We start from the raw sequence: 23,940 nt of genomic DNA on the forward strand, positions 1-23,940 counted from the left end.
CGGGCTCAGCGGGATTGTTCCCAAAGGCTAAGCACTCGCCGGGATTGGGCGTTTGGTTATATAGCATCGGACTTTCGGGTTTGGGAGGGTTTGTGTCATTGTTATTGCGGCGCTAGCTGGCCGGGGTGCTGGGAAGGTCTCTAACGGCGGTGATTGCCAGATACTGCTCTAACAATCATACTTCCAAAGGTCACATTCTGAGGTTCTGGAAAGGATGTGAATTTGGGGGGACACTATCCAACCCAGTAAGTATACTGACCGACTGGCTCTTAGGAACAATGGCTCAAAGGGAGACCCGAGTTCAAGCACTCATCATACTGACTGTGGACAGGAAGGTTCTGGCTTGGTCCCAAGTATCCATGGTACCAAAGGTCAATCAGACTCGTGCTGGCACTGGCACCAACAGGCTGCCTAACCCTGGACACTGGACCAGAGGCCAGAGAGGAAGTATCCTCTCAAAGGAAGGTTGAGCACGTGCTACAAAATAACAGGCCAGCTTTTTGGTCTTCCAAAGTGTGCAGGTACCCAGGGCCTGTGCACAGAGGGGACCCATGCTTGCTTTCACACTCTGCTCTCCCCATCTTTCAATTCTTAACATTTTAACAAGGATCCCTGCAAATTATGTAGCTGACCTGCCTGTCCACTTCCAAAATGTCAAGCTCATTAAAGACAAAGAAAGGCTGGGCAACTCTTCCAGATTCAGGGAGACCAAAGAGACGTGACAACTAAATGGAACTCCTGGATTGGCTCCTGAGTGTGGGGGAAATAGCTACAAAGGACTCTTAAAACCCAAAAGTCAACTGCCTACATTTGAGGGTCTCATTGGCTTTATTCAATGAGTCACGAATTGGGCAGCAGCCCATCTAGCAAAGTTGAAAGGAACTTGAGGAGCTGTGTAAAGTGGGAAGCTTTCAGAGGGAGAAAGGGGAAAAGAGTGCATCGTTTTAGGCACGATCACCTCAAGAGACGAAGGGGGTCTGTCAGGCACATGTCTATGTAAGAACGTCCAAACCTGTACAGGATGTTTATAGTAACTTATTTGAGCCCACGTTTATTTGAGGATATGCCTGGAAGCAAGATCCCAACAGACTGAGAAAAATGCTTCGGAGAATATCAGTTTGCAGTTTCTTTTATGCATTTGAGATTAAGAAGAGAACATAAGGAAGATTACATAAAAATGGGAGAAAGCAAGGTGGGAATTGTAGTACAGAATAGTTAAGATTCTGTAACAATGGATGGGGCTTGCTTAAGGCAAACATACGCCTTTTTACTAAAGGAGTTATATGCCTGGGGCATGACTGCTCACCACCCGTTAGGACTCAGATCACCCTGCGAGGTTACTTTCTGTAGGACCCGTTTTTGTCCACCCACCTCAGTAGTGCTAACCAGGAAATTCCAGACTGACTGGTTAAGATTACCTTCCTGGGAGATGCTGAAACTGCAACTAGGTTAGATATTAAATCTCCATTTGGTGACATAGGGCTTAGCACAAGTGACCCATTTGGGACCTGTTGTCTCTTTTTTAATGAGGGACAACTGGCAAAATTCAAATGTGAACTGTAGATTAATAGGACACTACCAATATGAAATGTCCTGATTTTACTTGGCTGTGGTTCCGTAAGAAAATGTCCTTGTTGGTAAATACATAGGGAAGTACTGAGGGGAAGACGCCTAACGTCTGCAACTTGGCAGCAAACAGTTCAGGAAAAATAAAATTGTATATGAATAAAGCACACACAATGGAGGAAATGCGGCAAACCTTAGCAACTGGTAAAGAGAAGTAAAAGGTACACAGGAGTTCTGGATGCTACACTTGCAACTTCTGTAGGTTTGAAATCACATCAACACAAAAAGTTCCCGCCACCTCCCCAGCACCTCGCCCCCCTCTCAAAAAACCCCAGTAACTTACAGGACCAGATCCCGCCTATCAGATTTCCGAAGGAAGGCAGCAATTCTGTCAGAACCGGAAGCGGCCACCAGAGGTCTCGAGTCACGTGGGTGAGGCCCACGTGACCGGAGGCCCACTCCAACATGGCGGCCTCCATGGGTCGCTGGCTTCTGTTTTTCCTTGCGTTGCTCAGCTTCTTCTGGGAGGCGTCCGGCGGCTTCGGTTGGGGGTGAGTACAACTCCCGGGGTGTGAGGTTGGTTTGGGGGTCCCTCCGCCCGGGACACAGCCCTCGGAGCTGACGGCCGCCCCCACCCCGCAGGGCCTCCCTGGACGACGACTTGCTGCTGCCCTACTCCCGCCTGCGCGCGCGGCCCGCCCGGGACTGCGCACGGGTGCGCGCCGGCAGCCGCGAGCACGAGAGCTGGCCGCCTTCCCCCGCGACCCCCGGCGCTGGCGGCCCGGCCGTGCGCACCTTCGTGTCGCACTTCGCGGGCCGCGCGGTGGCGGGCCACCTGACACGCGCCGCCCAGCCCCTGCGCACCTTCTCCGTGTTGGAGCCCGGCGGCCCGGGGGGCTGCGCCTCGAGGCGCCGCGCCACGGTGGAGGAGACGGCGCGGCCGGCCGGTTGCAGGGTCGCCCAGAACGGCGGCTTCTTCCGCATGGCCACCGGCGAGTGCCTGGGCAACGTGGTGAGCGACCGGCGGCGGGTGAGCAGCGCCGGGGGGCTGCAGAACGCGCAGTTCGGGATCCGCCGCGACGGGACCCTGGTCACCGGGTGAGGAGGCAGGGAGCCCCGTGGCTGTCGAGGGCAGCGGGCCTGAGCTTTGGGTCGGAGCTGTGCGGCTGTGTTCGAGTCACCTCCCCAAGCTGAGCCTCCGCTTCCTCTGCAGAATGAGGATAGTATAGGTTGGTACAAAAGTAATTGTGGTTTTTGCAAATTTTTTTTTTTTTTTTGGCCTTTTAAACCGCAGTTACTTTTGCACCAACCTAATAATACCCAGTTTATTGGTCATTCACTATCATTATTGGTCATTCACTATCATACTTTGTGTCAGGCAGTGTGCCACTGACTGGGGGTGTGTATAGCAGTGAACAGGCGCACACAGCCTCTACTTTCCCGGACCTTTCCCATTACTAGGAAAACTAACGAAAACCAGGGAAATACTTAAGATAAATTCAGATTGTGTATGTGCAGCGAATCAATGAACAGGGTGAACCGATTATAGAGTTCATCTTAGGGAGGGTGATCAGGAAAGGTTTGTTTGAGAAGGTGACCTTTGAGTTGAGACCTGAAGTTTAATCACAAGTCAGCCAGGGTCAGAACGGAAGGAAGAGCATTGCAGTCAGAAGGAACAGCGCGTGCTAAGGCTCAGAGGTGCATAGGGGCTTGGCGTGTGAGAGGGGCTGCAGGAAGGAGCGGTTTATCAGATGAGAGGACTGGCTTTGGTTATTTAAAAGCTTGCACTAACATTAGCTGGAGGCGCCTTACGTAGTAGAAGCAAGGAGGCCAGTTAAGGGCTGTTATGAACATCAGGTGGTAGGTAGTTTGGTCAGGATGACAACCTGGGAAATTGAGGGCCATAGATGAACTGGAGATCTGTTGGGGGTGGTGGTTTCTATTAAATGAAGTGTAGTCTGGACCTTGTAGACTGTTCATAAGGCTGCTCTCAGGATCAGGACCAGGCCGGTTCCTCGGGCAGGAGGAAGAATCAAGCAACCAGGCTGTTGGGGGTGGGGTGGGGAAGGAACCCCACTACCGGCAGCTGCCCCCTCACACCTCCCCTGTGTCCAGGTACCTGTCTGAAGAGGAGGTGCTGGACACTGAGAATCCATTCGTGCAGCTGCTGAGCGGGGTCGTGTGGCTTATTCGCAATGGAAGTGTCTACATCAACGAGAGCCAGGCAGCCGAGTGTGATGAGACACAGGAGACAGGTGGGGTGGGGTGGCAGCAGCCCTTCTGAGAACCAGGACCGGTGGGGTCATGTGGGAAGTCTTTCAGCAAGTGCACTGTAGGTCCTGGGATCGGGGATTAAGACACATCAAGTGCCTGCTCGAGATATAAGAGAGATAGGTATATAATGTGCTAAAAAGAAGGGGTAAGGGCTAAGAAAGAAAAATGAAGTTGAGGGATGGGGTAGGTGGAGGAAAGAAGCTACAGCAAAGGAATCGAGAAACGCTGCTAAACTGTTCGTGGATGAGCAGCATCTGTGTCACCCAGTAGCTTGACATAAATGCAGAGCTTGAGGCTCACCTCAAACCTGCAAGATCAGAATCTGGGGGGGTGAGGCCCACGCTTGTGTGTTTTAACGAGCCCCCTGGGTGATTTTGAGGGACACTCAAGTTTGAGAACCACTGGGATGTGGAATACTGGGGCGGGGAAGGGATACCATGGCCCTCCTGCTCATGGAAACAGGCTGTTTTAGAATGAGCAGTCAGGGATGGTCTCACGGAGGAAGTGACTTAGATGGGAAGGAGCAAGCCACAGGAAGAGCTGGAGTAAGCGCAGTCCACCCAGAGGAAACAGGAAGTGGCTGCAGGGTGGTGAGAGGGGAACCCAGGAGATGAGCCAGGAGGAGCGGGCCAGGATTGTCACGCCGGGCCTAGGGAAGGTGTCTGGATTGTGTTCTAAGAACAGTGGCAATCCTAAGAGGCTTTTCACCTGGAGGCTGACATTACTGGATTTAACACTTAAGAAGAACCCTTTGGCTGTTACATGGAGACTGACTGGTGGGGCAGTGGGGATGCAGGGAAACTCGGGGTCCTCTGGACTGGGAGGTGGTGCTGGACTGGCAGGAAGTGGTAGGCAGAGCCCAGAAGGCCTCCCGAAGGGCCAGTGATCAACCAGACTGCTTCTCCTTCAGGTTCCTTCAGCAAATTTGTGAACGTGATATCGGCCAGGACAGCTGTCGGCCATGACCGGAAGGGGCAGCTGGTGCTCTTCCATGCAGACGGGCAGACGGAGCAGCGGGGGTGAGTGCTGGAAACCAGGGCCTCGGCCTGGCCTGAGTCCTGCTGTGAAGAACTGGAACCCACCGACGGCTGCTCTTCTGACTCAACTGTCCCCTGAGGATGTTTACACCCATCTGTCCCCTGCCTTCCCACAGGAAGAGAGTCCCTAGATCTGTCCCACTTCCAAGAACTCACCATCCTCCCCATCCAACCTCTCAGCCTCCCCAACTTAGGTCTCTTCCTCCTGAGCCCCAGTTGGGGCAAAAGGACATGACCACAAAGTTAGCAGAGAGACAATCTCAGTTCCAGTCCCAGCTCGGCTAGCTGCTAGCTCTGTAGCCATAGAAAAGTCACTCAACCTTTCTGAGCCACAGTTGCCTCTATAAAGAGAATGTATTAACTTGCTATTGCTGTGTAACAAATTAGCATCCATTTGTTAGGTCATAGTTCTGTAGATCAGGAGTTTGGAGGGCTCACTGGGCTCTGCATTCAGGGAATCCCGTGGACAAATTCAAGCTGTTGTCCAGGCAGGGTGCTTAGCTGGAGCTTCTGGGAAAGAACCCTCTTCCCAGCTCGTTCAGGTTGCTAGCAGAAGGCAGATCCTTGCGGTTGTAGGACTGAGGTTCGTGTGTCCTTGTTGGTTGCCAGCTGTGCCATGTAATGTAACGTAATCACAGGAGTGACCTCATTCTAGTCACAGCTTCTAGGGATTGGAACAGGACGTCTTTGGGGGGCCATTTAGAAATTGGCCTGCCCCTGTGGGCATGATACCATCCACCCTGGAAAGTAAGAAGAACTAAACCGGAAGCAGTGGTAGGCACGGTCCACAGCCTTGCTCTTTTGCTGCAGCATCAACCTGTGGGAGATGGCAGAGTTCCTGCTGAAACAGGACGTGGTGAACGCCATCAACCTGGACGGAGGGGGCTCCGCCACCTTTGTGCTCAATGGGACCTTGGCCAGTTACCCATCAGATCACTGGTAAGCACACCAGAGCTCCCTTCCTGAGGTCCAAGTCCAGGCATGTCCCCGACGGTCTCATTCAACAAATATTGAGTACTTACTATGTGCCAGGCCCGGGGGATTCAGCAGTGGGCAGGAAGAGCTGAGATCCATGCTCGCACTGCTCACAGGAAGCGTCCAAGGTGTATCGACACTACCTACGCTGGTGAAAGGGAGTTGATAGGTCAGGAAAAACCTCTGAGGTTAATGAAGCATGAGTTGAGATCTGAAGGAAGAGAAAGTGGCTCAAGCAGGGAGGTGGGAGAGCCTTCTGGGCGGAAAGAGCAGGATGTGCAAAGGCCCTGGGTAGGAGGGATTGTGGGGTTGGGAAGAACCTGTAAAAGTCTGGAGATGGGACAATGGACAGAGAGGCGGCTCTCATGGGCTGCAGTAGTGGGGCTGGAGGGGCTGGCTGAGGGTGGCCAGCACCTCATCCTGTCTTCAAACATTGTCCCCTTGCAGCCAGGACAACATGTGGCGCTGTCCCCGAAGTGTGTCCACTGTGGTGTGTGTGCATGAGCCCCGCTGCCAGCCTCCTGACTGCAGCGGCCATGGGACCTGTGTGGAGGGGCGCTGCCAGTGCACGGGGCACTACTGGCAGGGCGCTGCCTGCGACAAGCTGGACTGTGGCCCCTCCAACTGCAGCCAGCATGGACTCTGCACAGAGAGTGAGTGAAGGCTCTGGGGAGTCAGCTCTGACCTGGGCTCACAGCTCTCCCTGCCCAGCCCTGCCTGGCCCCTCACCTGACCTTCTCGGTCTTGTCTTGGCAGCCGGCTGCCGCTGCGAAGCTGGATGGACAGGGTCCAACTGCAGTGAAGGTAAAAGCCACCAGGCCAGTCCCTCCCCAGCCCCTGGGCACACGGGGAGAGGGTGAGTGTGGCAGCTGCCTTCATCCTCGCCTCCTGGTCTGCACGTTGCTTGCCTCTCGTCTCTCGCTCTCACCGCACGTGTAAATCACTGCGTTAGTGTCCTGGGGCTGCTGCAACAAATTCCACAAACTCGGTGGCTTAAAGCAACGTCTTCTCTCACAGTTCTGGAAGCCAGAACTCCAAAGTCCAGTTGTCGACAGAGTCATGCTCCCTCTGAAACGTCTAGGGGAGGCTCCTTCCTGCATCTTCCAGCTCCTGGTGGCTCCCTGCATTCCTTGGCTTGTGGCCACATCACTCCAATCTCTGCCTCCATCTTTACATATCCTCCCTGTGTGTTTGGTCTCCCTCTCTGTTCTCTTAGAACAGGGGTGTCCAAACTTTTTTCAACATTTTTTACCATATGCGGTAAAATACACAAACAGCCGGGCCACTCACTCAAGGTGAAGTACGTATTGCCTCACCTGGTTTATTTAAGTAAACTAAATATATCTTTGGAATTTGCCGCGGGCAAATTAACAATGGATTGCGGACCACAGTTGGCCAGCAGGCCGCAGTTTGGACACCCCTGTCTTAGAAGAACCCCTGGTCACTGGACTTAGGGCCCATCTTAAATCCAAGATGATCTCATCTTGAGATCCTAACTTAATTGCATCTGCAAAGACCCTATTTCCAATTAAGGTTTCATTCACAGGTCCTAGGCATTGGGACGTATCTTTTGGGGGGGACACAATTCAACCCACTACAACCCAACTCACTGTAGTGGGTTCTCACAGCTTAAACCCTTGAGTGGCTTTCACATTTAGTGAAAAACCTGAGCTCCTCCCCAGTGTGACCTGCGGGCCCCATGTCTCTGGCCCTGCTCTGCTCCCCTCTGCAGTCTCTGCCTAATGTCACATCCTCAGAGACCTCCATGCTGCCACCCCCCACCCCCTCAGTGGTTTGCTGCTGCCATGAGGTCCCTGCGTGCTTGTCCTGACTTGTACTTTGACATTTGCTTTCCGGCTTGCTGGTCGCCTGCCCTCCTAGACTGGAAGCTCCATGAGGGCACAGCCTCAGGGCCTGGCACATTCTCAGTAACAATCTGTTGGGAGAATATGTGAGCCTAAAGGCTACTCAAGGTGACTGAGGTCCATTTGTAGCCCTGTTGGCCCCAGCCTGGGAGGGCCAGGGCCAGATTTTGCAAAGACCTCCCTTCCCCCATCCCAGCTTGCACCAATGGCTCCTTTGGGGAGAACTGTGCCAAGAAGTGCCAGTGTCAGAACGGAGCTGCCTGTGACCCGGCTCAGGGGACCTGCACCTGTCCCCCTGGCTTTACTGGAGACACCTGTGTGCAGGGTAAGCTGGATGGGCCCCTGGGTGCACCACCCAGGGCACCCCCAGGGTCTGGACTGGGGGAGCATGAGGGGGTTGCTTTTCCTTCAGCTGGGCTCTGCACATAGCTAGGGCCTATCCTGTCAGTGCAGAGAAGCCCTGCCACCGAGGGCCTCCACCTCTGTCTTCCTGCCTCCTTTCTACAGAGTGTCCCCTCGGCTGGCATGGGCCAGGCTGCCAGAGGCCTTGCGAATGTGAGCACCAGTGTCCCTGCGACCCTCAGACTGGCAACTGCAACCTCACCCAGGCGCCCACCCTGAACAACATCTTCTCCCGAGGTATAGCCCCTCCCAAGCTCCCTGGGGCAGGAGAGGGCATACCTGTGCCCTCCCGGCCCTCAGCCTCGCCCTGGTGTCTTGCAGTGAAGCAGTGTCTCCAGCCACCCGAGGTCACCCTGCGGACAGGAGAATTCTCCCTTCTCACCGGGTAGGTGCTTCGGTGTGACCTGGGGCAGGTCCCAGGACTCCCCCTTGCCTCCCCCTTTGAAGCATGGCCTCTGCTCAGGGACTGGGCAAGCCTAGCAGGTGGCAGCCGGGCACCCAGGTGACATCTCTTGGACGTCAGCACAAGGAGAGTCACAGCTGCTGCTCTCAGGGAGGTGGTAAGAAGGAGCCAGGTTACCACCCCAGCAGGAGTCCAGAAGGCCGTGTGTGGGCTTGACATTCATGACCTGCTTTCTCCTCCTGGTGCAGAGGCGGCAGGTCCTGAGGAACGCACGTCATTTCCCAGGCACCTCTGCGCTCAGGCCTTATGTTGAGGCTTCATTTTCTAATGCAGTGGGCTCAGACCTGACCTTTGAGAGGAGGGTGTATTGAAAGAGAGGGCTGGGCCCCACCCCAGGAGTTTCTGCCTCTGTAGGTCTGGGGTGGAGCCGAGCGTCTGCATTCCAGGTGGTGCAGACACTGATGGTCGGGGACCCGGCTTTGAGAGCCTCGCTTCTTGTGGTTCTCACCTCCCATAGCCCAGCCCTGGGTGCCCGGCCCGGCCTGCCCTACCCCAGCTCAGCCCCTCTGCAGGTGGCAACCAGGTGTGGGTGTGAATAAAGAGCCCCCCAGCCCTGTCCTAGAGGCAGCACTTGGGAGCTCAGTAATGCAGGTGCCAGGTCTTTCATGGAGGTCCTGACTCGGTGAGACCTAGAGAAAACTGGAAATGTGCTTTGGAAATGTACAGAGCAGAGATAGCGGCTCCGACACCCCCGCAGCCCTGAATCGGCCCAACGACCCCGTTGGGGGTTTCTCTCCTGCCCGCAGGACCTCCTGGCTGGCCCTCACCCTGGCCCTGGTTTTCCTTCTGCTGGTCAGCATGGTGGCGAACGTTTTCTTGTTCCTGGGCTCCAGAGCGGAGTGGAGCCGGCACCTGGACGGGGCTTACGTGTACCACCCGCTGCAGGAGATGAACGGGGAGCTGCTGGCCCCTGAGAAGGAGCAGCCGGGCGACGCCCGCAGCCCCTTCAAGGACTGAAGCCTCCAGCTGCCCGTCGTGGCCTGTTCAGGAAGCTTGTTTCGACATGGGCTGTCTTCTGCAGGGAAAAGTCCGAGGCACTGCCCATCCGGGTGGTGTCGGCCCTGCTGCCAAGCCGAGCTTCTGATAGCAGCTGTGCCTCAGCCCCCACGGCCTTCGGCCCTCACCTGGCTGCCTGCTGTGGCACGTGCACCTGAGCAATACAGTGCTCCCCGGAGAGAGACTGGCTCCTTCCACGCCTGCCTGTGTCTGCTGCCCACAAGGCCTGGCCCCCAAGGGGCCTGCACACCTGCCAAAGAGCCTCCAGCCTCCTGGGGCAGGGGCTGCTAGTGAGTGGAACTCACTGCATTTGGGCCAAGTGGCAGGGTCCGGCCGCCCCTTTGGACAGGAGTGGATGGAAGAGATGATGCCACCTCACGGACCCTTTTCTACAGACCTCGTCACTGCCTTTGCCAACTAGAATTCTATTTCCTGTTGCAGGAAGCTCCTTAGACGGGATGGGAGATGGAATCATGTTTACAGGCTGTCTATTTTGTCGTCCTGCCGCTGCGAGGGTTTTTCTACCACTTGAATAAATTGATATAATTACAGGAGCCCCCAGGTGGTGTCTGAATTCTGAATTGTGGGCTTCAGGGCGCTCCTGGGTCTTAACATAAGGTGGGGTCGCTTAACGTGAGTCGATTCTTGAATAGGCCGCCCAGGGCACCTCCAGCTCCCTGATGTGTTTTTAATCCGGGGCTTCTCACTTTAATGTGTACACGAGTCACCGGGAAATCTTATTAAAATACAGATTCTGGCCCTGGGCTGAGAGTTTAACGAGCTCCCAGGTGGGGCAGAGGCGGCAGGTGCCCGCAGCATGCTTGGAATGGGAAAGGGTGAGTGCTCACCACATTTTAATAGAATTCAAATTAGTTACCAGTGTTTAAAAGGCAAGAGATTCATTCTAGGTTTCTGGTTTCTCTTTAAAAGAGAGGTAGTGGCCCCAGCTGCCGCCCTCACCGGGCAATGACTTGCCAAAGCTGAGCATCTACGACCCCCGTCTGGCCCTCTCCCGTTCATCACTGCCCCAGCAACCTGCTCCCCTCCCGTGACCTGCCAGTCCTGTGAGTATCAGACTTGGTAACTTGGGGCCACCAAGGGTCTTCAGGAAGAGCCTGGCAGCTGTCCCGCTATAATAATGTCACACTGTGTGCTTAGCAGTTTTGGGAGGTGAGGTGGGGAGATGCCACAGCTTTTAACAGGTCCTCAAATAGACCAATGCATGTGAGAGACTGTTTATGTCCCCCTAAATCCATATGTTGAATCTGTCACCCTCAGTGTGGTGGTATTAGGAGGTGGGGGCCTTTGGTTTAGTTAAGTTGGGATTAGATGAAGTCATGGGGGTGGTACCCTCGTGATGGGATTAGCACCCTAATAACGAGAAAGACGAGGGCACCCTGTCCACGTACTCACTCAAAGAAGGGGCCATGAGAGCACATGGCGAGATGGCCGCTATCAGCACCCCTCACCAAGAACTGAAGGTGCCAGCACCTTGATCTTGTACTTCCAGCCTCCAGAACTGTGACAACTAAGTGCCAGCTATGTATAAGCCAAGCCACTCAGTTGGAGGTATTTGTCACAGCGGCCCAGGCAGACTAAGACATGGTGAACTGTAGTAGTCACCTAGTGCCGCCTAACAAACCAGCCCAAAACTTGGTGGCTTCAAACAACCACCAGTTATTGCTTCTCGTGAAGATTCTGTTGGTCTGGGCTGGCATCAGTGATGTCAGCGGGCTCACCTGTGTACCTGCCATCAGCTAACGTGCCAGCTGGGGACTGGGCTGGGACGGCCACGCCTGAGGAAGCAACTGTGTGTCACATGGTGTCGTCCTCCAGGAAGCTGGCTCAGGTGGGCTCCAGCTGGAGACAGGGATCCCCCGAGAGAAGCATGCAAAGCCTTTTGAAACCTCAGCTCAGAACTGGCGTAACCTTGCTTCCACCACGTTCTGTCAGCTAAAGTCCTCAGCCTGCTGGATTCAAGGAGAAAGGCAGGCAACAGTGTCCACTCCTTGATGAGAGGGGCTGTTGAGGAGGCTAAGCCAGCCCATCACTGCACTCGAGCTGCTACTGTAAAGCGAGTCGAGTTTCACTTTACAAAGGAGGAATTCGGTTCCGAGAAGTGCAATATCACAGGCCAGTTCCCGGCCCACAGTTCCTGCAAGGACGTGTCTCTGGGTCTGCGTGTCTTGCTGTCTGTCTCTGAAGATGAGGGTAGACACGTGGGGAGCCATTGTGCCAGCCTGTGATGTTCCCTCCTGGGTGCGACATTTCAGTCCTCCAGCTGGTGCCACAGGCCCAAGTCTGCCAGTGCCCGGTGAATGAGGAGGCCACAGCCCACGGCCCGCCAGGCCGCTAAAGGCTCCAGCTCCTCACTCAGCCCCTCCCCGGGTTTGTGACCCAGGTGGGAGGGAGGAGAGGGATGGCAGCAGGGTATTCTCAGCATGTCTGGGAGCTTAAGGGCAGCCACTTGTTCAAGGAACCAGCAAATGCTGCAAGTGTTATCTCCTCCTTTCGGCAATGGAAGCGACCAAGTTCACGTGTTCTCCCAGGGAGCTTGTGTTCAGTTCCACCTGGAAGGTTCAGTTTGTATTTTGCTCTTCGGATGTACCAAGAGGCCCCGGGCTGCCAGTGTTCAAGGGCAGGACGTACTCACAGAGCTTAGACAAGTTCCCAGGCAGCTGACCATCACTTTGGCATATTCCCAAGACAGTTCCTGAGCCTGGTGGCAGGTCAGGTGTATTCCCCAGGAATGTTCTATGATTGCAGACTTCCGGACCCCATCCCAGAGCCACGGAATCAGAATCTCAGGGTCAGAGGGGTCCAGGAACTAACAGGGAGGCCCCCGACCCAGGGGCTCTGAGACAACAGGCTGTGAAAACCCTTGTCCTGAAAGCCCCGACCTCTGCAGAGGACGTCTCTGAGCTGCAAGGTTGCAGTTCTGCACACGGGATTGCTGGATTCCAGGCCTGCCGAGCACGGCAGTGCCTGGAGAGGGCCTGTCATGGTGTCCAGAGGGGACCCTGGTTCAGCAACTGGGACACATTCGTCTTCCCTGTGATCCCAACCATTTTTTCTTTCTTTTTTTTTCTGGTTTGTCATAGAAGTATCTATGATCTTTTCCCAACATCCAGTCCTTTTAGTAACCACCCGTCTGAAACGGCTCTTCCCAGCAGCAGAACTGTTTCTGCAATCCTGTGCGCAGAACTGCGACCTTCCAGCTCAGAGACGTCCTCTGCAGAGGTCGGGGCTTTCAGGACAAGGGTTTTCTCAGAGTCCCTGGGTCAGGGGCCTCCCTGTTAGTTCCTTGTTTCCAGCAGAAACAAGGAAGGGAGGGCAAGTAGTATATTTGGGAGGTGACCCCAAGAAGCCCTGGATGGGGGACAGGGAAGAAGGGAAGGCGACCTGTACACGGGGCATTATTGAGCAGCTCCCCACTGTGGGCAGCCAGGCTTACCTGGCTGAGAACACCTGTGCCGCTGGGTGGGGAAGCTGGTGTGTTGATCAGCCTACACCCACTTCACCCTGGGTTGAGGGAGGCTCTGGGGCTTAAGTCTCTGGCACTTCCACCCTGCCCTACACAGGCCAGGTGTGCTCCAGGTAGCCATCGAGAGAAAAATTTCAGTTTCTTGCCTCCAGATGCCCTCCGTGGTAATGAGAGTGCCCAGGGAAGGTGGGCAGGGTCTCAAGGGCCTCAACCACGAGCCTCCATCGAGTTGCTTTTGGGGCACTGCCTCCTCCATCCTCCATCCTGGTGGTTTGGCTGGCACTATGCCCTCCCTCCAAGTCCAGGTGGTATCAGCGAATGGTTCAGAGATAGGCACGTGTCCCAGTTGGCCAGTCGGAGCCCCCTTGGAACTTCTGCTGGAACCGGGAGGAACTTGCCACTGGGATTGTCCAGCTTCCAGCATGAGGGCCACGTGGAGGAGGAGAGTGAAGCCACCATGGCAGATAACTGAACCAAGAGAGAAAGGGGGTATCATTTGATCCCCTGGATCGTTACCTGAAGCCAGCAGCATTCTTGGAGTTCCCAATTATGTGGACCAATAAATCCCCGTTCTTTGCGTGAGGCAGATCGTGTTGGATTTTGCGGTCTCGTGCAGCCCAGAGTCTGACACTCATAACGTGCCATTCTAGGACTCATGTTTTGGACTCAGGCATTTGCTGAGCTTAGATGGTACATACAACAGGAGGCAGAAAAATGTCCGAGATTCCAGTACCTACCTTTGGTGGTGGGACACATGTGACACAAATATACAAGAGCTAAAGTCATCAAACTTCAGTACTGTGGGTCAGAGATCAACGTGAGCCAGTTATGGCAGAGCAAGGGTCCCCTCCGCACCTCATGGTCATGATGGAAGACCCCCGGACACAGAATGTGGACCAGAAGTCGTGATGGCCTGACTTGGAACCCGGAGAGTTCTGTGTACTGGGCAGTTACCATGGCGACACATCGCAGCGGCTGGGATGCTTCTTTATAAAACTTTCAGAAAAAAATTCCAGTGTTGGGGTCGATGTGTGGGCTCTCAAGGGCTCTCAGGAGCCCTGAAGGGGAAACAATTCAAGTGTGATACCGACAGCTTTCGCCTCAAAGGAGTCTGTCTCAGAAAAATCTGGGCTCCAGAAAACTCTTCAGTCAGAGGTTTCAAACTGTGCTTTCTGGGGACTCATGTTCCTTAGAAATGCGTTGCCAGGGTCGGGGACACTGAAGGGGGCAGGGAAAATGGACTGAGGAAAAAGCCACAGCTGCCCCTGAGAGCTACTCAGCGCCTTTCCTTCTGGTTCTTTCCCTCTTTCCAGGCCCTGTCCATACGCCCCCTGCCAATGCCCTGAGACCCGCCTCCATGGGGGCCCACAGGTGTCTGCCTTGGACACGGCCCTGGCCTCAGAGTAAGAAGTGGTCCCACAGGCAGCTTCTGGGCCACAGGGAGCCCCGGTGTGTTCTGTTCTCTCCAGGCCCAAACCCCAGAGGGGCTTCCGGGGAGGTAGTTCTGCCGAGACAGACGTCAGCAGTGACCTAAGGGGCAGACCTGATCCCAGCTCGCTACCCCAGGGAACTCTTATCTTTCTCAACACCTGCCACACCCACGAGTCAGATGGCTATTCCTTTGGGAGTCTTCGCCCACAGTTCCAGAGAAACGCGTGGAACGGCCTTAGAGTGAGTGAGTGCACCGTACCAAGGCAGCCTCTCCTCAGTCAGATGTGTTGGGCAGGGCTGGGTAACAAGCTGGTGTAGACAGGTGGCTTTAACGCTGTCACACAAAGGAACCCCACCTCTTCTGCTCCCCGGGTGACAGCCTTTGGCCTCCTGCTCCAAAACCAGGTAGACTTTTCAGAAGCGTGTGGCAGCCAACACCCCTGCTGTGTCCGAAGGGAGCTTGCAGGAAGGGCAGGTGTTTCCCTGAACGAGACTTCTACCCTCTTGACTTCAGAATGGTGGCTGTCCTCTGACGCAACACTGGGACTTGGGGGGAAAACCCCGTGGGACAGGACAGAGTGGCCAGCAAGATGGACAGCAGGGCCCTCCTCACCTGGATACCTGGCAAGTAGAAGTCAGGAAGTCGTCCCCAAGATAATGGGTGGGCAGCACTAAGAGGGCCCCAGGTGTCTGGGTCTGATACCACCAAAAAAGTGCACACCCATCTGTGTACACGCTGTGTGCATATGCAGCAGGTTGGATAGTGTCCCCCAAAATCCACGTCCACCCAGAACCTCCTAATTTGGCCTTATTTGGAAGTAGGTCTTTGCAGATGTCATTAGTTAAGGACCTCGAGATGAAATCATCCTGGACTTGGGCTGGGCCCTAACTCCAATGAATGGCGTCTGAATAAAAAGGAGACACACGGGAGAGAAGGCTATGGGAAGATGGAGGCAGAGACAGCAGTCATGCAGCCACGAGCCCAGAATGCCAGGAGCCCCTGGAAGCTGGAAGGGGCAGGACGGATCCTCCCCTGAGCCTGCCACACCTTGACTTCAGGCATCTGGCCTCCAGAACTGGCAGAGAATGAATGTCTGTTGTGTTAAGCCACCACAATAAGTTTGTGGTATTTTGTTACGACAGCCCCAGGAAGCTGATACAGTATACCTGTGTTTTATATATACAAAAGTGTAATTTTTGTGTGTGTCCCTGTGGGGACAGAGCCAGGAGTGCAGTTTCCAGGCTCTTGGCCTCACGTGGAAAGGTGCTGGCTCGGGTAGTAGATGGCCATCAGCTGTGACTAGTTGGCCATCAGCTGTTACCGTTAGCCATTGGCCACTAATATAACTGCCGTGGCTGAGCTAGCAAGCGTGGATTGCAGTTAGCAAGTGGGGTCGGTTGGCAAAGAAGCGGAGGGTGGGTTGTGGACCATGTGGCTCCTGCTTCCTGTGTCTCCAACCCAGCCGCCAGCGAGACTATAGTGGTATGACTCCCTATCCATGGCTCCGTGGGTGTTCCTTTTTGGTCTCACCATGTCCTGCGTCATGTGGGGAGCGGGAGCTGAGACCCCACATGACACCCTGCATGACAGCCCCCAAGAGCCAATTTGCAACCCCTGAGGCTGATATCAGCCCTGTTGAGGAGGCTCTGGAGTCTTAGAAACAATAGCTGGGTGATTCTTGAACAAGCTGAGGGAAACCCCCAGGGTTTTAGGAAGTAGACCACAGAGGTGTGTCCAAATATAAAACGTTTAATGCTTCTGATTGGAGCAAACCATCAGGCTCACGGGAAACGCTGTGTTTTACTGACTGAAACAGACTGTGGAAAAGAATTACACTCTTTCATTGAACGAGTCATGTGATGGGCAGAAATTCCAGAGAGTGCAGGGTAGGAAAAGTCTCACACTCCCTTAATTTCAGCCTGTGGAGAGAACATTCTCTAGCGGTTTGAGGGAGACCCCACGCTGAATGGTGCGCTTCAGGTGAGTGGATTTGCCCAGAAAACAAGCAGTTTCAAAAAGAGAGTCAGAGGGAAGCAATATACTGACACCCACTTTTCTCCAGATGCATGCTGCGCCAAGCCTTCTGTCCCATGAAAAACAGTGACAGGCGTCCTCAAGGAGTCTGCAGTCTTTGAATGAGAAGCATTAAGCAACCGGAATAACTGCTGACTTATCCCATGCTTTCTGGGAGCTGGGTGCTGGGCTGCGGACTCTACAGCCGCTACGACCCAATGAATGAGGTAGGCACCGCTGTCCCCATTTCACAGATGAGGGAACTGAGGCACAGAGAGGCTAAGTCACTTGCTGGAGGTTACACAGCTAGGGAAAAGATGGCTGGGGTTTGAACCCCACCCCATCTAAAGTTTAAGACCCAGGCTCCTAAACCCAGGGCCTGGGCAGGCAGGTCCTGTTGCGAGTGGGTTGTTTCTGTCCTGGTCACAACAGGTGAATGAACAAGATGGAGAAAGAAGCCAAGCCAAGGAGCTTCCAGCCCTTGGGGTCCAGGGAAATTTAGAAGGCAAGAGCTCGGCAGCCCTTCCTTGGATTTTTAATTCCAAGCCTCACAGGTAAGAAGAATGGCATACTGATTGGTGATGTTCTAACACAGGCCCCCAAGACCCCCAGCACAGGAAGAGAACCATAGTAGATGCCACCGTGGCCATCCGCTGCGTCTGTGGCCCAGCTTCCCTCGTCCTTGGATGACTGACTGGCTCTCCTCCATCCCACTGTGGCTTCTGGAGGGGATGTTGATCACAGGGCCCTCAGCCCCTGGGCTAATATAGCCACAGGAGTGAGCATGTGACTTGTGCAGGGCCAATCAAAGCCTTCTATGGGATTTAAAATGGAAACGAGTCTCTCTCGGCCTTAGAGATGGTGAGCCCTGCGGTTGTAGGTAGAGGGTGCTGGCAGCCACTTCCCACTGGTTGGAGGAGAGGATGAGGCCAGTGTGCAAAGAGATACAGAGCCAAGAGGCCTGGGTGAGGCTGTGAGGATGAGCACATGAGGCTGAGGACACTGGGTTCCTGGATCCAGCCTTACCTGAAGAAAGCCCCAGTGACAGGAGTCAGGGAATTCCCTTTGTTGCTTAAGCCAGTTTGAGCTGGGGCTTTCCTGAGAAAGGGAGGGAGAGAGGGATATTGAGAGAGAGAGAGACAGAGAGAGAGAGAGAGATCTCAAGGAAAGAGCTGAGTAAGCCTGAGGCCCCTCATTCCTCCTGTAAAAGTGGGACTACTGATGGCAGACCCTCCTCTCTGGAATCAGCGGATCCAAGTTCCAGTTGTCAAAACGCATTTCTAACCCCAAATCAAGCAAAGGCTTCACTGGGTGCTAGTCCTAGACAATAAGAAAATTCTTCTAGGATAACATGTAGTTTTTAGAGGCAAAGTTAGAAATTCATCTAAAGCTAGTTGCCACGATTGCAAATTGCTCTCAGCAGTAAATGCCTGCTGACATGAGAGCAATTCATTTTGAGGATGTCTCCAATCTCCCTCTCCCTCTCTCTCTCCCCCTCACATGCATGTACACACACCTTGTTACAGGATGCACTTTGGGATTTTGTGCCTATACCTGAGAAGCCAAATGAAAACCACAGAGGTGGATGGGGCTCCATCCCTGCAGGAAGAAGGATATCTCCTTCCCGTGGCTCCGGGTTGGGGGTTGAGGCTGGTAGGAAAGTAAGCTTCCTCTCCTTGCCTCGTCATGACAAGCCTGAAGGTGGTGATCCCTGCGGTTGTAAACCCAGCCCTGGTGCAAGGCCCAGTGACTCGGTGTGAGCCAGAGACCACCCCCAACTGTAAGCGAGGCTATGAGATAAAAGTCATGCTGAGCCTCTCGGCCCCAGACTGAACTCAGGCTGCCTGCCAAACCATTTCAGTGTCGTCCCTCCCAGGCAGACAAGGCAGTGAGTGACATGGACCACGGATGGGTCCATAGAGAGGGGTGGGGCCTGGCATGGCCCCCATCCAGGGTGACAGCTGTGTTGGTAGCATTTATATGACATAGCCCTGTTTTGCCAACACTCCCAACTATCTAAGGGGAGCCAGAAATCTTGATTTCTGGATGAAATGCCCCAATTTTAAAATCCCTCTATAGGCAAAAAAAAAAAAAAAAAAAAAAAAAAACCTGAAAGGCAGGCCAGATCAAACTGCAGGCTGCAACTTGGTAACCTCTGGCCTATTACCTTTTTGGAGGCTCAGGGAAGGAAAAGAGAGAAATGTCCTCAGGCCCCAAGGAGACCCCAAATTCTCCCATGCAGGAACTCAGGGAAAGTCTGTCAGTATTGGAGCTGGTTCCGGAGATCAGATTGGACTCAGGGCAGATGCAACAAAGTGACAGCCTCCACCCCACAGGGGTGTCCTGATGCCATGTTGAGATCCTGGATCCAGCCTTACCTGAAGCAAGCCCTCCTAAACTGGCCAATTACGTGCACCCATGAATGGCTATCCTTTTATGTGGGTCTCTATGACTTAACAACCAAAAACGTCATAATGAAAGAGCTCCCAGGAGAGAAAGAGACCTCCAGAGGAGCATAAAGACAGCTGGAGCTTCATCATTGCCTGGAACTTAGCAGAAACCCTGTGTCTTCCCACCCTTTTCAAGTCAGGGGTGGTTAGGGTCAGACCTTCCCAGGCAAACGCTAGGAACCTGGATGTCAAGTCCAGGCCAGGCTGCTCCCTACAGAAAGCAGAGCCTGTAAATCATAGAAGTGTTCACCGTACCTGTCCTGGGACACAGGGCATCACTATAGAATCAGACGCTATGGTGAATTCCCCTCATTTCCGCCTGCCCAGTATTCTTTCCCCCTTCTTCGCGGGAGACCCCAATATTCCTGGAGACCCTTTGTGCTTTTCAGACCAGGTGGTTGGCGCCAGGGACAAGCATGTGGTCCTGGCTGGCCAATCACTGCATCCCCCTCCCTGCACAGTGATTGGTCCAAATTGGACGCCCTGCTAGCCAATCAGTGTTCTTTGTTCCCCTGACAACCGTGATTGGGTCAGGGACAGGCATGGGATCCAGGCAGGCTGATTTGACTCAGTTCTGGGAGGTTGGAGGAAATTTGGGACAAAGAAGTTCCCTTCTGCAGCTGAGCTGGGAGGAGAGAAAGAAGGAACCGCATGGCAATGCAGAAGGCACCTGAGAAGGAGGCCGTCACAGGGAGAGCAGGGGCTGAAGTGAAGGGGTGAGCCTGAGCCTGGTGAGACCCCTGAGTCCCCAGACGAGGCAGACCTGAGGTGGGCCACCCATTCCTGGGCTGTTCATTACAGGAAGCCCAAAGGCGATGGTTCTGACTGAGGTTCCCGCCACACAGGCCACGAGCTGGATCACTGCCCTCAGCTCCAGACATCCCGCCTTTGGGAGCGTCTGGACCCAGGCTGCAGCCCACACTGTCCAGGTCTCACGGCCAAGCTGGCTTCTGGTTCTAGACGCTTGTGGATGCGGGGGCACGCGGGCTGCCCTGCAGGGCCCAGTCCTGGCTATCTGGAGACCAGGGAGCTGCTGTGGGACTGGCCAGAGGAGGACGAGGTGGCCGCACTGAGCTGGGAGAAGCCACTGGTGCAGGATTCCAGGCTGGACATGGAGCCCCTGGGGAGGAAGGGTGCCACACAAACGTTACCCTCTGGAGGAGACCCAGCCCTGGGGCCCATGCACAGTGGTGGGAAAGCTGGCAGTGCTGTAAAGGAGGCCCCAGGGCTCTTTCCGTAAGGCTGGTAAACGCCCCGGGCTCAGGGGCAAGTGCAGAGAGCAAAGCAAGTGAGGCCATGATGAGAAATGAAGCTCTACCCATTTGCCTGCACCCCTGTCCCCCTAAGCAGAGCCCAGCCTGCCACAAACCATTCAGGGGCTTCCCTGACCTGGGACCTAGCATGGCCCAGAGGGCACCCCACAGCCCGTGAGTGCCCACCCCATCTCCAGCCTCACCTCAGCCACCTCCTTTTAACTCTCCGACACCCACCTCCCCTGTCCTGGGAGCCTTGCACGTCTGCGCTTCCTGCCAGAAACCTTTCTCCTGCCCGCTCCGTCTAGTTAACTAACTCCTACTCCAGACTTCAGAGCAGCACCATCCAGGGGAACTCTGCGATGGTGGACGCGTTCTCTGTCTGCGCTGTCCCTTGCAGCAGCCACTGGCCACGTGGGGCACTGGGCACTCCAGATGTGGCTAGTGCGACCGAAGAACGGAATTTTAAACTCGATTTAGTTCTAATAGCTAAGTTGAAAGCGCCACCTGTGGCTAGCAGCTACTGGGTTGGGCAGTGCGGCTTTAGGGCCTGGCTATTCAGAATGTGTTTCAGGGACCAGCACCACCAGCGTTTCCTGGAGCTTGTCAGAGCTGCACACTCTCGGGCTGCATTTTCATGAGCCCCTCCAGATGATCTGGGGTGCTCGAGTGCCCCTTCCCAGACACCTCCCCTGGGCTTCCCCTGCCCACCCTGTGCCAGGGCCGTTCTGTGTTCTGACACAGCTCCCTGTGTTAAGGCCTCTGGCACCTACCTCTTGTCTGTGTGCCATGCCTTTGATCAAGGGTGTCAGGCTGGAATACCTGCAGGGAAGCCATCACTGCCCATAATTACACACGGGTGTGACTCTGTGGTCTCCTGCTCCATGACAGGAAACGCTGTCTGTGATCCCCTCAGGGCCCAGCCTAGTGCCTGCCCACTGAAGGTGGCCCAGAAACAGCCCTTGAACTGGTTCTCTCACAAGGCTAGTGAAGGGCAGGGCAGCCTGGTTCCCCCATGCTGACCAGACCAGACATGCTGGCAAGCAGCCTCCAGCCCACCCCCCGGCCTCCACCTGCCTTCCCAGGAGCAGCAGCATCCAGATGTCTGAGGGCCTCAGCCTCTCCCCTGCACTGAGGCTAATGGCTCAAACTGGCTACCTCCCAATGAGGGGATCGCCAGCCCTCCAACATGCTACAGGGACTCTCTTTGGAGGAAAGATGCCAGCCCAGTATTTCTCACTCTAGGCAGCTCGTGCCCCTAGGATCATTGGAGCTCCGCCTGGGATGTGGGTCCAGATGCAACACCCTCCTGGAGCATCAATTTTACTCCACAGTAAGGAATTTAAAGCATTCTTTTTAATTTGATGTAGTGTCCCATTTATTTTTGCTTTTGTTTCCCTTGCCAGAGGTGACACATCCAAAAAGATTGGTAAAACCGACATCAAGGAGTTTACAATCTATGTTTTTTTATAGGAGTTTTATGGTTTCAGTCTTATATTTAAGTGTTTAATCCATTTTGAGTTTATTTTTGCATATAGTGTAAGAGAGTGGTCTTTTTTTTTTTTTTTTTTTTTTTTTTGCAGATATCTCTAATTTTCCCAATACCAATTATTGAAGAGACTGTCACTTTTCCATTTATATTCTTGCCTCTTTTGTCATAGATTAATTAACCATATAACTGAGTGTTTATTTCTGGGCTCTCTATTCTGTTCCATTGATCTATGGTATGTTTTTGTCCCAGTAACATCCTGTTTTGATTATTATAGACTTCAGTATAGTTTGAAATCAGGGAGTGTGATACCTCCAACTTTGTTCTTCTTTCTCAAGATTGCTTTGGCTATCCGGGGCCTTTTGTGGTTCCATGTAAATTTTAAGATGATTTGTTCTAGTTCTGAGGAGAATGCCATTGGCATTTTGATGGAGACTGCACTGAATCTGTAGATTACTTTGGGTGGTGTGGACATTTTAACAACCTATGAGCATGGTTATCGTCCCATTTATTTGTATCTTATTCAATGTCTTACAGTTTTCAGCATACACGTCTTTCACCTCCTTGGCTAAATTTATTCCCAGGTATTTTATACTCTTTGACACAATTGTAAATGGGATTGTTTTCTAATTTCTCCTTCTGATCGCTCGTTATTGTGTATAGACAGGCAATAGATTATTGTCTGTTAATTTTGTACCCTGCAACTTTACTGAATTCATTGACTCTCATAATTTTTTGGTGGCGTCTTTAGGGTTTTCTATATATAGTATCATGTCATCTGCAAATAGTGACAGTTTTACCTCTTCCTTTCTAATTGGGATGCCTTTTACTTCTTTGTCTTTTCTGATTGCCGTGGCTAGAACTTGTAATACTACACTGAATAAAAGTGGTGCGTATGGACCTTTTTGTCTTATTCCTGATATTAGAAGAAAGGCTTTCAGCTTTGCACCATCGAATATGACATTAGCTATGGGTTTGTCATATATAACCTTTATTATGTTGGACTGTATTACTTCTACACTCACTTTGTTGAGAGTTTTCATCATAAATATATGTTGAATTTTGACAAATGCTTTTTCTGCATCTATTGAGGTGATCATATGATTTTTTTCCTTGATTTTATTGATGTGGTGTATCACATTGATTGATTTGTGGATATTGAACCATCCTTGCTTCCCTGGAGTAAATCCCTCTTGATCATGGTGTATAACCCTTTTAATGTATTGTTGAATTTGGTTTGCTGATATTTTGTTGAGAATGTTTGTATTTTGGTCCATCAGGGATACTGGCTTGTAATTTTCTTCTTCTTGTCGTGTCTTTGTCTAGTTTTGGTATCAAGGTAATGCTGGCCTCGTAAGATGAGTTTGGAAGTATTCCTTCCTCTTCAATTTTTGGAATATTTTGAGAAAGACAGGTATTAATTCTTCTTTAAATGTTTGATAGAATTTACCTGTGAAGCTGTCTGGTCCTGGACTTTTGTTTGTTGGGAGTTTATCATTATTATTATTATTACTGCTTCAATTTGGTTGCTAGTAATTGGTCTATTGAGATTTTCTGTTTCTTCCTGGTTCAGTCTTGGCCTGGCAGCACCCTACTGATCCTGTTGTCCACAGCTGGAGTGGGGTCCAGGCTGGGCAGCCCAGTGCATGCGTGTCAAAGCCTCCTGTTCCTGCTTGAGCTAGCTCTGGGCGGGGTGGCCCAGTGTGCATGTAGCAGTGCCCTGTTAATCTGGTCGTGCATGCGTGCCACAGCACCCTGTTGGTCCTGTGGGAGGGAGCTCCAGGGCAGGGTGAGCCAGAATGCACTGCCTTGCAAGTCGGCTAGAGGACCTGGCTAGAACTCCCACCTGTGCTATCTAGATGGAGGGGGGACATAAACAATGGCGCTCACCAGAACCTCTGATCCCAAAGAGTTCCCTCAGATCCCAGACAGTTCTTGTGGTTCCCCAAACTTCTCTATGCAGCCTCTCTCTCTCTCTCTCTCTCTCTCTCTCTCTCTCTCTCTCTCTCTCTCTCTCATCGTGCAGAAGCTGTTCAATCAGCCTTCACTTTTCTCTTAGGAGGAATTGCTCTAAAGGTAGGTGATTTTCCACTGTGTTCATTGAGGGGGTGAGTTCAGCATCCTCCTACACTGTCATCTTGCACCCGCCTCTAAAACATTATTTTTAGATGGAGACTAACAGATACGCCACAAAGCAGAATGCAAAAATCACATTCATTTTTAAAAGATAAAATGCAAAAC

General features: G+C 53.1%; 3 protein-coding genes across 3 annotated transcripts in view; 1 reads left to right on the forward strand and 2 right to left on the reverse strand.

The window, feature by feature from the left end:
• The window catches only part of ALG1 (ALG1 chitobiosyldiphosphodolichol beta-mannosyltransferase), a 42,694-nt gene extending 40,649 nt beyond the window's left edge, over positions 1-2,045 (reverse strand). The window contains exon 1 of the mRNA XM_074323107.1: positions 1,910-2,045. Coding sequence (XP_074179208.1) covers positions 1,910-2,045 — 136 coding nt within the window. The remainder of the gene's footprint in view (positions 1-1,909) is intronic.
• NAGPA (N-acetylglucosamine-1-phosphodiester alpha-N-acetylglucosaminidase) lies at positions 2,003-10,132 on the forward strand. The gene is made up of 11 exons (XM_019756458.2): positions 2,003-2,117; positions 2,209-2,664; positions 3,682-3,821; positions 4,751-4,859; positions 5,688-5,816; positions 6,300-6,505; positions 6,609-6,656; positions 7,914-8,042; positions 8,225-8,356; positions 8,441-8,504; positions 9,329-10,132. Exons 1-11 carry the CDS (start codon positions 2,032-2,034, stop codon positions 9,537-9,539), a joined length of 1,710 nt encoding a protein of 569 aa, XP_019612017.2. The 5' UTR covers positions 2,003-2,031; the 3' UTR covers positions 9,540-10,132.
• Positions 10,133-16,227: 6,095 nt separating this feature from the next.
• The window catches only part of SEC14L5 (SEC14 like lipid binding 5), a 47,100-nt gene continuing 39,387 nt past the window's right edge, over positions 16,228-23,940 (reverse strand). The window contains exon 16 of the mRNA XM_019756468.2: positions 16,228-20,077. Within this exon, the coding sequence (XP_019612027.2) occupies positions 19,969-20,077 (109 nt within the window). The 3' untranslated portion in view covers positions 16,228-19,968. The remainder of the gene's footprint in view (positions 20,078-23,940) is intronic.

The sequence above is a fragment of the Rhinolophus sinicus genome, linkage group LG18 (genome assembly GCF_036562045.2).
Source record: "Rhinolophus sinicus isolate RSC01 linkage group LG18, ASM3656204v1, whole genome shotgun sequence".
Classification (NCBI taxonomy): domain Eukaryota; kingdom Metazoa; phylum Chordata; class Mammalia; order Chiroptera; family Rhinolophidae; genus Rhinolophus; species Rhinolophus sinicus.

Excerpts from the sequence above, each read along its gene's own strand:
- NAGPA (XM_019756458.2), top strand. The coding sequence starts at position 2,032 with ATGGCGGCCTCCATGGGTCGCTGGCTTCTGTTTTTCCTTGCGTTGCTC. Across the intron at positions 8,043-8,224 it reads TGGAGACACCTGTGTGCAGG|AGTGTCCCCTCGGCTGGCAT; the intron begins GTAAGCTGGATG and ends TCCTTTCTACAG. Across the intron at positions 8,505-9,328 it reads GAATTCTCCCTTCTCACCGG|GACCTCCTGGCTGGCCCTCA; the intron begins GTAGGTGCTTCG and ends TCCTGCCCGCAG.